We start from the raw sequence: 16,698 nt of genomic DNA, 5'->3' as shown, positions 1-16,698 counted from the left end.
TGAATATTATTTTATTTATTTAATAAATTAATTGTAATTATCTATTTAAAATAAAAAAATAGATAGATTCAATATTATATTTTGTCCATCGTCATCTAATATAAACTTAACAATCATTCAATACCATTTATAAATATGTTTTTTTAATTTATAAGTATAAGTAAACTTTACACATATTTATGAACTATGATGTTGTTTAATATATTTAAAAATAATAGAAAAATAATATTTTACTAAATCCTAACCCAAAAGGAACACATATACTGTAAAAGTTATGAAAATGTTAAATCGATTTTTTTGTTTTTATTTTACATATTTTTTCTGATATAAATAAAAGCGGTTAATTTATTAGAAAAATCTAAAATTATAATGAAATTTATAACCAACCATAAACTAACTAAATAAAGAATTAGAATATTTCGATATAACAAATATAATAAACTAATCATTTGACATAAATACAAATAAATATAATTGCATCGACAAACGGACTACAACATGAAACTAAACTATTAAAAGACTATTGAAAATCATAAATTAAAATAAATCGATGTAACAACAAATATAATAAACTAATCATTTGATATAAATACAAATAAATATAACTGCATCGACAGTCGGACTACAACATGAAACTAAACTATTAAAAGACTATTGACAATCATAAATTAAAATAAAATATCATAGAAAACTATCTCTAAATGCAAAACGTTTATTCAAATCTAATCTGATGATCTAAATTAGAGAAAATCAATATAATAATAAATAAACATCATCTTAATCATCATCAAATTTAATCTTAAAAAATTAAATATTATATACTTACGCTTCATCATGTTATTTAGGAATTAAAATTTCTTTTAATTGGTCTCATTACACCCTTAAGTTACTGTAATTATATCCGAGCTTTTTCAGTTTAGATTCTAAAATTATTCGAGATTGATTCCAGTGTTATTCTTCTAGAAAGCTGTTCTCTTGCAACGAATCCACGTGTCACCGTCTAAACCTTCAACCATTTCAAACCGTGCGGTTACAACACATCGTTTTCACGCCTCGCAAAACACAACCAAATGATTTTTTCCAATCATTCAATCAACAAATAAAACGTCGGCATCTGTCAATGCTACGGCAGTAATTTTCTCTTCCAACAGTGGCATTTGTCTCTTTCCCATCTCAGGAAAAAGATCCTCTGCTCTTTCGTTACCCCTCTCCAACGTTTTCCTTTTTTTTTCTTTTACCTAAAAACCTAAAGCCACCATGGCAATGGCTTGCCTCCCAAAGCTCCGAGTTGCCACCGCCGCTGTTTCCAAAATCGTTAATCCTCTCCGACATCGGATCCGATCCTTCGGATCTGCCGCCGCTTTGGAGATCCCCTACGACGATGAATACTACGACTACGAACAAGCTCACCGGGACCCGCGTTCATCTCAGCCGAAGATTGACGTGGATGGGTTGGCGACAGACAGGGGAGTACAGTGGGTGCTTATTGGGGAGCCTGGGGTTAAACGACATGCTTTTGCTGAGAGGCTGTCGAAGCTTCTAGAAGTTCCACATATTTCAATGGGTACCCTTGTTAGACAAGAGCTTAATCCCCGCTCTTCTCTTTACAAACAGGTCTATATATATCTTTTTCCTTTGTGAATAAATTTCGATCTTCTTTAAAGTTGGGTATTTTCTTTGTTTATAAAGAAGGCTAATTTTAGAGTTCTCTTTGAGTTTTGGATTGTTCTTTTGTGCTTTAGAGGTTCCTGTAATATTGGAGAAGATTTGTTTTTTAAGTGTAAAAGATATCAAATAAATTTGTTAATTAATTGTCTGATTAAATAACTTTGTTTTATATATAATATGGTGAAGAACGCTAATTGTTGGTGCCATTTGGGTTTAGATTGCAAATGCTGTGAATGAAGGAAGCTTGTGCAAGAGGATGTAATTTTTGCTTTGTTATCTAAGAGACTTGAAGAAGGTTACTATGGAGGTGAAAATGGTTTCATTCTTGATGGGATTCCTCGAACCAGGATCCAAGCTGTAAGTCGTCTATGATTATGATGGTGTTTGCAAATTGCAGCTATAGTTTCTCCATGTTTATATATTAATCCTATTCAAGTTTAGGATAATCAATCTCCTTTTGGTTCTAAGTTTTTGAAGCTGAATGAACCCCCTTTTTTTGTTTAATGTTCCTTTGAAATGCTTGTTCACTTGTTTTATTTTTCTTGCAGGAGATTCTCGATCAAATTACTGATATTGATCTGGTTGTGAACTTTAAATGCACTGAAGAATATATGTTGAAAAGTTCAGAAAGTGAGTTTCTTCACATAGGCAATTCCAAAGATGTAGGAAGTCCCTGGAAGAAAAATGTCAAGGCATACTCAGAGCAGGTAATAATATTCATTGTTGGAAAACATCCATTGGTCTGCAGCATGCTATTTTTTAGTCTTTTTTTCTCTCTCTTTGATTAGTGATATGCATGTGTGAATGTGATGAACTATTAGATTCTTGAAATCTGGATCGAATGTAGTTAACTTTTACTATCCAACTAATTGTTTTGATGTACATAGGCCAAGTCAGTGGAGGATTATTACAGTAGGCAAAAGAAGCTTCTCAACTTTCAGGTCTCCGGTACACCGGCAGATGCATGGCATGGTCTTTTGGCTGCATTACATCTCCAGCATGTTAATGCTCTCACCGCTTCACAGAAGCTGACGGCATAAATGTTGTTATTCTTTAAAACTACGTTTACTTTTGATATTCCGGCATCGTAGTAAATATGTAACTATTGAGTGTTAGACAAGTTTTTGAGTGTGGCAAACAACCTTAGTTGGATTTGCCTCTGGAGTTTTGTTTCCCATTTGTGAGTTACTACGCTGTTTGAAAATATGTAATGTAGTTTTGGCCAAGGGCAGAGATGATCATTGTCCCATATAAATCGCTTTTAATATAAGGATTGCTTTGTCTTCTTCATTTCCATCTAAACTATTTTGTTTTTCTAATCAAAAGCCATAAAGCTACCAGACAGACTCGATGATTCTGGAAAAGATCCATGTTTCAACCCCTTTCTAGGGCCGAAATAAAGACAAGTGGTTGTCCCGGTCACTAGATGTTTTATTTTCCTTTCTCCCTGGAGAGGATTCTTTCCATTTCAACGGAGATGATGCCTGTTTCTTCCCCTTTCCACCTCCATTTCTTTCCATGGGTCCAGCACAGAGTGGTAACTTAAACTCTCCAATGTTTTCACTTATAATTGCTCGCACCACAACACAGTTTGACAACCAGAACGTCAACCTGTAGTCATCATACATATGATGTATGAGCTAATGAGAAATCATGTATATGATGTATCATGTATGAGGTTAAATTACAGCAGTGACGAAACCTGAAAATTGTTTGGGGGCAAAAAGTTAAAACTTTTAAGAGGCAAAAATGAAAAGTTGGATATTATATTAATTAAAATTTTACAATTTTTGAAGAGACTAAACATAAGCTATCATTTCTGAGGGAGCCGAAATATGATTTTACCATCACACATTAAAAATGTTTGAATTTAAAGGGACTAAAGAGCAATTTCACAATTTGGGGGTGGGGAGAAGGCCATTGCCACCATCCCTGAATTACAGCCAAGACTTCGGGAAAATCCACGCTGGAGAATTGAGGATTGGACTAATAGAACTTCAAAATGTTACAGCAAACTGATGGTAACGAATGTTCATGCGAAACAAGATTAACGTGACTTGAAGATACCTCGGAACATCATTTCCACATGCTTTTGCAACCAGAACAAGTCCAGAAACAGCACCTATAGCTGCACTCGCGCGTCTTAATTGTGATCCTTCCTTACAAGAATGAAGATACAGCCTACAAGGGCGCCGAGCTGGAGCATGCACTTTACTCATGGAGCTTCCATCCTCAGCAACTACTGAATACAGAGCAGCCTTGAGGGCAGCAGCTTCTCTCAACTCTCCTTCAAGCATCTTTATCCTGTTTTCCAACCGCTGCACTTTGTTATCCAAAACGGCACTTCTGGTATCCTTCGGATATACCTTTGAAACTTTCCTTTCGTTGCTCAATTTGCTTCTGAAGCTTCCTGGCCCATGGTGTGCATCTGTCACAACGCCGACTTCCTTCAACTCCCCATTGCTCCTAGCCAAGTCTGATGAAGCTCGAACGGACTTGACATTCAGTAGTCTGTCACTTTTGCCATCATTTGTGCCAAGATTCCCCTGGATTTAAAACATTTTCTTCTAATTGAATATTCAGTAGCTCGTTTTCTTCCAAGTATTGTCCTTCATGTCCGTTTTCTTGCCAGCCATATCCCTAGTTCCCTTCCAGAGAACAATCATATGCATCAGCAGCAGCTGAAGCCTGGGAGCCAGAAGATGCATCTTCCATACTTTCATCACGCCTAAACATGGTTCCTTTATTGGCAACCATTTCACGAGCCTTCTGAGGTAAATCTTCACAACCATTTCTTCTCATGTCGGCCCGTGCAGGTGAATAGGAACCATAAGAGTTAAATCTGGAAGCAAAAGCATCTACAGAGCTCTCGAAGTTTGCTACACTTGTTCTTTCCAAGTTCGACTTTGACGCCAACGTATTTTCACCTTTTGACATCCTTACCGTCAATTACAGCAACCGATCCACTCTGCAATCCAGTAGCAATTACTACATTACCAAGCGTAGTTTAACTAATAAAAGAAAAATCGAGGCATCACATTAAGCTGACCGTAAGGCCATGTCCCAAAACAACACCATCTTGATCTAAGGGGAGATAATGTGATGAAGTGAACTAACATTAGAGAGGAGTGTGAGTAAACATCATCATCGGTGAATGACGCAATCTCAGCTTCCTCGGCATATTCTTCATTCATGAGAGAAGTAACGGACTCACTTCTTTTCCTGTCCTCTGGTAGCTCCTTCTCACATTTTTTGTAAAAATATTACTCAAGTGATGAATAATTAATTACTTTGTACATTTCAATATAATTTGTAAATTATCTCATTTATTTTATTAATTTATTTATAACTATAAAAAGTAAATACTATTCCAATAATTTTTATTTATAGATAATACTAACATTAATAGTTACAAGTGTATTTTTAAAACGAAAATCTAAATTTAATTCAAAATATTATTTGAATTAATAATTAAAAGCTCTAAAACTGATTAGTCTTGATAGGACATTCTTAAAGATAATGAATTAAGATTAAGAAGTGATTACTGTATTTATTTATTTTTAACCAAAATAAGCAAAGTACCTAACAGGCAAAAAGGTGAAATTAAATTGTAGTTTGCAGTTAGTTTCCCAAGCAAAATGAACTTCAACTCAAAGCAAGCAAAGAAGAAGAGGGAAAAAAAATGAAAAGAGGAGAGTTGAGACTTGAGATGAACAAGCTTTTATCAAACCAAACATGGCCAAGCTAGATAGGTAGCAGGTGAAGATTGAAGTATTATGTAATATGAATTCGAAAAATAAATATCCAATATTTATATCCGATACCCTTATATCTGGACATAAGTATTGGCATATGATATTCCAATGACCTTCCGAATATATATCCGACATTCGAATTCGAGTAACAGATAGAAAAAACAGAACAGACGTTTGAGCTAAGCTATTAGTATGATTATTGAAAACCAGTATTTGGTGTCATTTCCTTGTTGTCAATGGACACACAGTAAACTTCCAACAAAATGTGTGTAAGACATCTATTTTACCAAAATTTTCTATTTATAAGGTCTAAAATATTACAGTTTCTACTTTGCATTTCTCAGGAAGTGAGCTCAATCTAGGCCTATCTCATACTCAATTGACTATGATGTAGAATCGGATTTCTGATCAGCATCGGCCGAGGCCTGAACTTGAGCTGCGTACTGCAAGTTCCAAAGAACATCAGCAAAAGAGGGTCGAGACGATGGTTCAAGACATATGCATTTTCCGGTAACCGATACCACGATGGATAATGACTCCTGTGAACAAGTGGTCAACACTGTTGGATCCACAATTCTCTTTCGACCATCCTGGCTGCCGAAAGATGCCTGCGATGCATAATACAAGATCTTAGAAGTTCTAAGAAACATGAACTTTAACATATATTCAATTTCGTATTTTCTAGCCGATACTAATTGTCGATTAGTATGTTAAATGGAACTCATAAGAGAAAACAATGACTTACCATTTCATTCAAAGAAATGTTTATCCTTTCCCACTCACTATAGGCCCAACAAGAGACTCAAGTAATATAAACCCAAAGTTGTAAACATCATCCTCTAAATTTTTCCTTTGGCTGCAATATAGAATGAAAGGCAGTTTAGTAAGTATGTAAACAACAATGGGCAATAAAGTCTAAGAAATGATGATCGTTGTATATTGCTCCGACTCTTCATTTTTCGAATATCAGTATCCAACACATAATTAATGTCATGCATGTTGCAGGCCAAAAGTTTCAATATTCTGCCGAGGTCTGGTTCTAGACAATACCTCGACTTTAAGCCGGCATCCTTCGCCTGCAGAACAATAAAATGTTTCAGAACAACCACTCAGGAGGATCATTATATCTTTTGAAAGTATCAAGTTAAATATAAATAGCAAGGAAACATGCCTTTAGTTTTTCATTTTCTTCCATGATGATTGACATCCCATAGTCACTCAGCTTTGCAATTCGATACTCATCCAGCAATATATTGTTAGTCTTCAACCGGTTATTATAAACTCCGGGAATCACTCCAGTATGTAGAAAATGTACAGCCTTGGCTACATCTATTAGAATTGCTAATCTTTCTGACCACTTAAGAACCTTTTCTGGACAAGTTTCTGCATCATTTTTCCAGATTATAATGGTCAGAAACTGGCAGACATTAAGGATTATATAGGAAAGGTCACACTATGTTGCTTGGCACTTAGCATACACACACATATACAATTCAAAGTTGAAGCAAAACACTGACCTGACAAATGCATACGATAATTCCTGTTGGGCACATAGTCGTATACGAGGAACACTTTGTTTACTCCAGAATCATCTAGTGCACCACCATCAACCCAGTGACCTAAAAGACCTACTAAATGTGGATGGTGAATCTTTGACAAGAAAACAAGCTTAACTTTAAGATTTTGAATTGAGTGTTTCTTCAGTAAAGTCAATGATCGGATGGCAACATAGGTTCCATTCTCCAATCTTCCTCTGTAGAGCTGACAAATAGAAACAAATAAAGTCAGCTAGGCCATTGGTGATATCAAATGCAAATTTTCAGAACCATCCAATATATATATATCAGAACCAAGTACATTATTTGTAACCATGTTTTGTAGTACTTAAAGGGTATAATCTTGTTTTGTAAATCTTAGCTTCAGCAAGCTGTTTTCTTTGGTGTGGTGCTTCGAGAAAGGGAAAAAATGAAAGAACAAGTCGTGAGGATACCTTTCCAGTATATCCTTCACCCATAAACATTGATGAATCAAAGTTATTTGTGGCTTCCTCTAACTCTTCCATTGAAAACAGTCTAAATACTGGAGAACCTTGTGTCCCTAGTTTCACAAGTTCAGAAATGAATCCTAAACAAATAAAATCAAATAATTAAGGATCAGTAATTAACATTAATAGTTACTCAAATATCCATTTGAAGCACTATAAAGCTGGGTTAGAAATCATGATGAACTCCCTTCTAATAAGTTACTGTAAAATGAACTTGGATTGATTTGGGAATGATAGTAGTAGCAAGAACAGTTTTTGCTTACTGGCATTTGCAAGAACATCGGATGAAACTCCTGTTGTTGGATTGTCTTGAACAGCCTTTTGCCATATGTGAGTTTCAAAAGTCCGCCTTGGCCGGCATCTTTGGAACAGAATGATAGTCCCAAATGCCAAAAGCATCAGAAGCAGAACAGATACTACAATAACAGCAATTAATAATGCTAGCTTTCTTCCGCTTCTTCTTGTGTTTGCTTCTTTGCAATACGAACCTTGATGCTGCTGTTGGCCATCAGTTGACAAGCAGTTCCCACCATATTTGACTGCTCTCTTATCTGATTTACTGTCTAAGCAAGAAGGAAGATCACCAGCCAACTTGTTACTAGAAATATCTATGAATCCGAGTTTGCTACTGCAAGTTAGATGCTCCGGAAATGAACCGCTCAACAAATTTGATGCCAAATTCAAATAACTGATGCTTGGCAAATCAAACAAGGCAGAGGGGGGTGTTCCACTCAGATGATTGGAAGATAAGTCAAGGTGCTGAAGATGACTCAATCTGCCAAATTGAGCCGGAATGTCACCGGAGAATAAGTTCTGAGCAAGAAGAGCTGTAACCAGTCCTTGGGGCATGACAGGCAACTTACCTGAAAGCTTATTGTGGCACAAGGCAATATCTGTTAGGTTTGAAATTTGACATATTGAAGAAGGAAAGTGACCCTTCAACCTATTGCCCCTAAAACTCAGAACGGTAAGATTTGATAAGGAATCCAATGTCTCAGGAATGGTATCATTGAAGTAGTTGCCATCCAATGTTAGAGTTTGAAGCGTAACCATTCTAGATATCTGAGGAGGGATTGAGCCAAACATGAAATTGGAGCTTAAGTCCAAAAGTTCAAGAGAATCTAGCCTATGAATCTTATCAGGAAGTGGACCCCATATTCCAAGAGACACTAAGCTAAGCACCCTCAAACTGGTTAACCTTGTCAATGTGGTAACCAAGGAATCAATGGAGAAAGTCAGAGACAATGTTTTACCAGGAGTTGCATATCCATTGAAGCCACCAATATTGGCAAGCTTATCTCCCCTAATCTTAAGCTCAGTGACAATTATCCTGGCAAGATATCACCACATGTGACGTTTCAGACAAGTTACAGAGGTCCCCATTGTAATTTTCCAGGATTTGAAGCTCTGAAGGGTACTCTAAATGCATCCTTATTTGCAGCAAAAGTTGAGTTTGATAACTTTGTAATCCATTTGTAGTTAGGCAAAAGCAACTCCATGAAACATTACTAGAACAAACCAGAAAAAGTATCCCATTGAACAAGCTTGTGAACCAACAAACTCCAGATGTAAAAGAGCCCTAGGATTGAAAGCAAGAAAGTTAAGTTCAGAAGAAACTGAGACATACCTTGCAAAACTGAAGCTTTCATAAGCAATGGTTTACCTGAAGGTTGAACCTTTATTTGCAAACCCCAAGAATAGAAATTTCACTGAAGTTGAGAGCTGCAAAATCCTGCATATGCGCTCTTAGTAAATTCAAAAGCACACTGAAAAGTATAAATGCCTGAAATTTAAGCAAATGCTGGTGAAAAAACAAAAGGAAACAAAAAAGAAAATTCTTACTCGGGAAGATCAAAGGCGGTGTTTTTCCCAAGAAAAGTTCAGCACTAACTTCCAGTCAAAAGAGAACGACAAGCAATGGGGAGAAACACAAGAGAACATTAACAAACAAGCAACTTTCATGATCCAAGGAACACGTCTTTAACTCTCTCTCTCTCTCTTGCTACTTTCCGGGAAAGTAAACAACTACCCAGAAAACCAAAACAAGGTTAAAAAAATTGTACCTTGAAGTAATTAGCAAACTGTAAAGGTTAGTTTAACATAGGTTGGTTAAGTTTCTGAAAACGATAGTAGTATTTAAGAAAGTGAGGTATTAAAGACAAGTGAGACTGCGCCTGCAAAATGCATATGTAATGGAAGGTGGTAGTTGAAAAACACCGTACAAAAGGGAGAAACAGTCCAAGATAACCGATACGGCAATTAAGAGGGAGGTGCATTAATGGCAAAGCCTTTATTTTTCTTGAGAGAAATACAAAGCAAGGATTGCTGAGAGAAAAGCGTGTTTAAGAAATGCAGAAATGCAGAGTGAACACTGTATAACCAAAATAATACAGATTTCAAGTTAAATGAAGTTTTGTCTATTGATAAAACAACATAAGTCTATCATAAGATAATCATCTGCAAAATATGCAGTTGATGAACAAAAGTAAGGCATCATATCAGTACCAGATATGGGAATGGAAAAAGGATCAAGCAATTTCAATGTCTTCTCACCCCCAAAAGAAATTAAAAAAGAAGAAGAAAGCTATAGCATTGGAACTTGGAATAATGGTAAACAAGCTTTGCAGTCACTCTAATCCCGGGACCCTTTCCTCTTGGACAGCCTGTTTTGAAGGCAAGGCCACGTTACATTTAAGCCTTGGAATCCCATGCAACATGATCAACTACAGCAGTAGCACCACCTTAAACCAGGCGCTTGTGCCCAATGTTTCGAATCACAAAATGCCAAAATCCCACCTCAAAACCATGGATTTTAGTCTCTCCTTTCCTATAGTCTTATATATTGATCAAGAGAATCTTGTACGTTTGTGGAAAATGAAACCACTCACTTGCCTTTCAAATTGAAGCATAAGGGGGGGGGGGAATATGCGGAGACAAAGAGGCATATGTAGGTTGAGGGACCAAAGTGTCACAGACTTAGAGTAGTTAGTTCGGTTGCTAATCCGTGCGGCATTCGAAAGGGACGCTTCCCAACCAAGTCAGTCTTTATCTCGTATATCTGATCAAACCGAAACAAACATTGCTTTAGATCTTTATAGCCACATGGTCATTCGACCAATAATCCGAGCCCGTGGGGCATAGCGGATGCACACATCAACCCCCGGACTTCTCTGAGAGAAAAATATTTTATTAAAAAAAGAAATATCGGGTTACATAAGACTCACCCACACCATCGATTAGGCCGTAGGGGCGGCCCTCGATGGTGTTCACAAGACACGTACCTTTACATGTGGATCAACCCAAACTCTGTCAGTTGTCCACCCCTACATATATGCGAAAACAAAATAACAGAAATGCTACCTATAGACGTTGAAATGCTCGAACAGGGGACAATAAGTCATACCCCCACTCCCTACCTAAAACATTGAAATGCTTGAAAATAGGACAATTTTATTCTACCATGCCACTAGGCCCTATACATGATTGGCATTGGCGTGCCTACCCGGTTGTGGCCCCATAAAAGGGACGGCCACGACAATCTCCCCCACCTAATTTATCGATATCTTTGTCGACTGCATGGCCTGGAACTCTTCAATCTTCTACTTGAATGCCCTGAGGTCATACTCTCTTTCCCAAGTGTTCTCTTCCTAATCAAAGCCTCCCCACTTGACTAGATACTCTCGTCTTTGCTTTCCGCCCACCTTAACAATTCTCCCTGCAAGAATCTCGTCAACATGTCGTTGTGAGGGTGGTTGCGTACCAATCAACTCTCTGGGAGGCATACTCTGATTAGCGACATTGGGATCGGTGTGAAACGACTTCAGATTACTCACATGGAAGACAGGGTAAACTCCTATCCAAGTAGGAGGGTCCACATTGTACGAAGCATTCCCCACCTTTGCTACTATCGAGACTAGACCCTCGTACTTTCGCACCAAGAGATGATCCCTCTGGCGCTAAAATCTAAGTTGTTCTGGCATCAACTTGACAAGCACCCAATCTCCAACCTGAAAGTGTAGGTCTCGTCTGTTACGATTTGCGCATTTCTTCATACGCTTCGCTGCTTTCTCCAAGAAAGCCTTGACTCTCCATATTTTGCTTCCACTCCCCCACAAAATTTGAGGCACGAGGGCATCTTCCTTGAGAGGTCTCATCCACAGTATGTGGAAGCCTTGGCTGCTGACTTGTCACCAGTTCAAAAGGGCTTTTATTTGTAGATGAACTCTTTTGTGAATTAAAACATAACTGTGTCACATCCAATAGTGGAGGCCAATTCTTCTGATTGGCCTGAATGAAGTGCCTCAGGTACTCCTCCAAGAGTCCATTAAATCGCTCAGTCTGTCCATCTGTTTGTGGGTGGTAACTCGATGAAAAGTTGAGTTGCGTCCCCATTAATTGGAACAATCCCTTCAAAAACTTCCCAATAAATCTTCCATCTCGGTCACTGACTATGCTCTGAGGAATGCCCTAATATTTCACCACGTGTTTGAACACCAACCTAGCAGTCTCTTCCACCAAACAATACTTCGGTGCTGGTACAAAAATGGCATACTTCGAGAACCTATCCACTACCACCAGAATTGATCCAAGATCTCCTACTCGAGGCAAGCGTGATATAAAATCCAAGGAGATGCTCTCCCAATGACGAGCAAGTACTGGTAGTGGCTCGAGTAACCCGACAGTCCTCTGTCGATCTACCTTATCTTGTTAACAGATAAGACATGTCTTGGTGTAAGCCATCGCATCTTGGCGCATTTGAGGCCAATAATACCCTTGTCCCAACAAAGCAACAGTACGCCTTCAACCGGGATACCCAGCCCATGGGGTATCATGACATTCCTTTAACAGCTTCTGTCGCAGATTCCCAACTCGAAGAACAAACATTCGTGACCCCTTTGTCATCAATAAACCATTTTCTATCCAAAACCATTTCGAACCACCCTTTTTAACCATCTCCATAAGGGCCACCACTTGCGGATCTTGCTTGGAAAAGTTCACAATGAGCTGACGAATTTCATTGGACACTCTACTAGCGGATATAGGGGCCACACATCGGAGTGCTGCCAAATCTGTCATGCGACTCAAAGCGTCAGCTACCTGATTCTTTTTCCCCGCCTTATGCTCAAAGTTAAAGTCAAACTCGGCCAGAAACTCTTGCCATCTAGCTTGCTTTGCTGTCAGTTTCGCTTGTGTCAGGAAGTGGCTAACTGCTGTATTATCGGTCTTTACCACAAATTTGGAACCCAACAAATAATGCCTCCAAATCCTAAAACAATGAATTACTGCGAGAAGTTCTTTCTCTGGAGCCGTATACCTCGCTTCAGTTTCATTTAGCTTCATACTCTCAAACGCCACGGGATGTTTGTTCTGTAAGAGTACCCCTCCAATTACATAGTCGGATGCGTCTGTCTCTACTTCTAGAGGTTTTTCTAGGTCTGGCAAGGTAAGCACTGGTTCACTGATTACCACTTTCTTTAAATCGTCAAAGGCCTCTTGACAGTCCTTGAACCAAACCCACTCACAACCTTTCTTTAGCAAATCAGTGAGTAATTTTACTCTACGAGAATAACCTTCTACGAATCGTCTATAATAATTGGCCAAACCAAGGTAAGATCTAAACTCACTAACATTTTGTGGGGTCGGCCACTCCTGGATAGCCTTCATATTCTCTTTATCCATACGAATGCGCCCTCGCTCAATGATGTGGCCCAACAAGTGGACTTGTGTTTGGGCGAAAGTACATTTCTCCTTCTTCACAAACAACTGATTTTCCCATAATCTCGTCAGCACCAACCGAAGATGCTCCAAGTGCTCTTCTATAGAAGTGCTAAATATCATTATATCATCCAAGTAGATGACTACGAATTTATCGAGATAGTCATGGAATACCTGGTTCATCAAAGTGTAGAAAGTAGCGGGATCATTGGTTAGTCCAAAAGGCATAACAAGAGAATTCAAATGCTCCATACCGAGTTACACATGCCATTTTTGGCTCATCCCCTTCGGCCACTCTCACTTGATGGTATCCCGACCAGAGATCTAACTTCGTGAAATACTTAGCATTACTCAGCTGGTCGAACAAATCGGCAATCAACGGAATGGGATATTTATTCCTGACAGTCACTTTGTTTAATGCTCTATAATCAACACACAATCTCAAACTCCCATCATGTTTTCTCTGGAATAACACAGGTAGGGGTGTAAACGAGCCGAGTCGAGCTCGGGTATTGCCGAGCTCGACTCGAACTCGAAAACTTTAAACATAAGCTCGACTCGACTCGAAAAATCGCGAGCCTAAAATTTTCAAGCTCGACTCGAACTCGAAAAATAATATTGAAACTCGACTCGAACTCGAAAAGGCTCGAACTCAAAAAAATTCAAGAGATTGATTGAAGCTCAAGACTCAAGCTCAATTGAAGCTCGATTTTGAGCTCGATTCAAGCTCGATTGTGAGCTCGATTCAAGCTCGATTGTGAGCTCGACTTAAGCTCGAGGATGGGTTAATATTCTTTTGTTGAAACCCATCCCCTTTTATACATTCAACTTACCCCTTATTCCCCAAGAACCACCGATGTGGGATATAACTCACATAGGAGTTAGGACAGTGAACCTTGTTTCTGGTTCTAGTTTCAGCTCTTTCACTCGGCCGATTTATCGTTGGACTGTGAACATGTCTTCCCAAATATTACAACAGCAACATCATACTTTACAGACAATTACATGCCTTTCTCGTTGATATTCAACTTTACCCCTCTGGTGCATAACTGGAATGGCTCTTCTTACCTGCCAAACATAACCACCATATTACAAACATGATTGAACCGGATGTACATACAACCTGAAAATTGGCATACTCGAATGAATAAGTTTTTAAGTTAATTACTTACAATTGATTTGTTCATCCCCATTCTAGTAAGATCATCGATCAACCTTCTTTCTGATATGCGATTTCCAATTCCCAGTATTCTCTTTATCTGGTTCTCCGCTTGCTATATATGTATTAAATTTTGTTAACATGTGGAAGATCACAAGAGTAGGAGAACAAGTTCAACAAAAATGTCTACAAACCTTTATCTCATTAGCCATTTCGGGAGATATGTTAATATGCTGGTTTATTCCAGAACGTGCTGCATCCATGGTGGAAACTTTGAAAAGTCACAAATTACCAAAGTAGGTTAACTTCATGTTTGAATTTAATTCAAGCATTCACGACCTAACATGAATTTCACGAATTGTCGACTACGTTGCACTCGAATCTGTCTTCCCATAAACATCTGCAATCACAAATTATCAGTTTCTTGACTGAAAATACAAAAAAAATAATCTAGAAATTTACAAAATAAGGAACTACCTTCCCTTGGAAAGTAGACAGTGCTGCATCAGCTTCTTTCTTGGATTTGAAAGAGACAAAGGCATAGCCGGATGACTTTCTCGGATTATCATGAAATATAACTTCAGCAGAAACAACATTAGCACCCTCAGAGCCCTCACTTCATATGAAAGATTCGCCACGAACAAGTTGATTTTGTCTCTATTTCTTATTTGTTTTTCCATTTTGTCTGTTCTGTTTGGTTGTTGCTGCCACTGCCATATGATGGCCGGCCGTTTAATGTCACGGCAAGTACAACCGTAAGTTCGCCGACCCTTGTAGACTACTCTCGGTAGCCCCCTCCGTTGTTTCGTTCGAATATTATATTCGAATGGAACTCACTGCCAGACCAGTTCTCCGACTCGAACCAGAAAAATATATACATACACATTTCTGTCACTGTAAAATTAGTTCCTACATTATGAAGTTTGGTATTTGAATTTGAAATCAAGCATCATGAATTTTGTAGGAAATTTTGAATTAGGAATCGAGTTACAGCCTCCTCCACTTTACCCACGAACTTCAAATCGACTGTTGCAGCTTGTGTTGACTGTGAGTGTTAATTGTCAAATTTTAGTAGGTTGGTCTTGTCATTAATTTTAGAATAATTTGTTTATTTAAAATATTTTGTATGTTCTAATTCGGGTCGATCCACTGTTCGAGCTAATCGTAATAAAGGTTATTATCGGTCCTTAACTGTTAATGAGGTGTGTCTTTTTAATTGGGGCTACATTATTTTTTTTGGTTTCTTATTATTTGTTTGGTTGAAATTGATTTGAAACATGAATGTTATGTAAAATTTATTGCCTTAAATACAATTTTGATAAATATTATATATTCCATGTTGGCTTGTCGGATTTTAATGGATATTGTACATTTAGAATATTTGAATTTTTGGGTGATTTGTCGGATTCAGAATATATGTATATATTTAGAATAAATATTTTGAAATATTTAGCTGAAAATATGTTATATTCGGATCATATCAGATAATTATGCCATTTTGTATGTCATAACTTAAACCCTAACCCCTAACCCTTAACATATAAACCCTAAACATATAAACCTTAAATCATATTACATAAACTCTAAAACTTTGAACTCTAAACCCTAAACTATAAACCTTAAATCATATCACATAAACTCTAAAACTCTGAATTCTAAACTCTAAATCCTAAACCTTAACACCTAAACTCTAAACCTTAAACACTAAACTCTAAACCTTAAATCCTATTACATAAACTCTAAACTCTAAACCATAAACCCTAAACCTTAAATCATATCACATAAACTCTAAATCCTAAACTCTAAACCCTAAACCTTATCATATAATTTGAAGGAATGAGATGGCTTAGTGAGGGTAAAGAGAGGGTATACTTGTTTTGATATATTTTTTAAAATTATTAATATTTAAATGAATCATATTTTTTATTATATTATTTATTATTAAATAAAAAATTAGTTAGAGGTAAGTACAATATAGCATCTTGATATTAATGCTCAACCATTGATATTTATGATATTTGAACTTGAAACTCAAAATATAACAACAATTTAAAAAATTAGTTACAAATATTATCATTAGAAATATTAAATATTTGTCATTAGATAATAATTTTTTTTATTAATTTAAAATAAATATAAGAAAATTTATTCAAAAATAATTTTTAACCATTTTCAATTTAAGAATATTTATTCATCAATAATATATTTTTAATAATGTAATTTTAAAAAAATCTAAAATTATAATATAACATTTTTTTCGAGCTGCTCACGAGCTTTTCGAGTCGAGTATCGAGTAGCTCGTTTCGGCTCGTTAAGAACTCGAGTCGAGTTCGAGCTCGAGTCGAGTCCATTCGATC

At 37.2% G+C, this 16,698-nt stretch overlaps 1 protein-coding gene, 1 long non-coding RNA gene and 2 pseudogenes across 2 annotated transcripts; 1 reads left to right on the top strand and 3 right to left on the bottom strand.

Moving 5' to 3' along the window:
- Positions 1-1,163: 1,163 nt before the first annotated feature.
- Positions 1,164-2,932, top strand: LOC120147634 (annotated as a pseudogene).
- A 79-nt stretch (positions 2,933-3,011) lies between these two features.
- On the bottom strand, positions 3,012-4,605 carry LOC120147520. The gene is made up of 3 exons (XM_039160873.1): positions 4,339-4,605; positions 3,736-4,214; positions 3,012-3,279 (listed from the first exon to the last, which is right to left on the bottom strand). The coding sequence occupies exons 1-3, from the start codon at positions 4,603-4,605 to the stop codon at positions 3,054-3,056; spliced, it is 972 nt and encodes a 323-aa protein (XP_039016804.1). The 3' UTR covers positions 3,012-3,053.
- A 1,192-nt stretch (positions 4,606-5,797) lies between these two features.
- On the bottom strand, positions 5,798-9,303 carry LOC120147633 (annotated as a pseudogene).
- A 4,937-nt stretch (positions 9,304-14,240) lies between these two features.
- LOC120147694 lies at positions 14,241-14,598 on the bottom strand. The gene is made up of 3 exons (XR_005518307.1): positions 14,536-14,598; positions 14,355-14,456; positions 14,241-14,250 (listed from the first exon to the last, which is right to left on the bottom strand). It is a non-coding gene; the product is annotated as an uncharacterized LOC120147694 (long non-coding RNA).
- Positions 14,599-16,698: the final 2,100 nt, after the last annotated feature.

The sequence above is a fragment of the Hibiscus syriacus genome, unplaced genomic scaffold (assembly GCF_006381635.1).
Source record: "Hibiscus syriacus cultivar Baekdansim isolate YM2019G1 unplaced genomic scaffold, ASM638163v2 tig00110940_pilon, whole genome shotgun sequence".
In the NCBI taxonomy this organism is placed as follows: domain Eukaryota; kingdom Viridiplantae; phylum Streptophyta; class Magnoliopsida; order Malvales; family Malvaceae; genus Hibiscus; species Hibiscus syriacus.
This window is presented reverse-complemented; position numbering and strand designations above follow the sequence as displayed.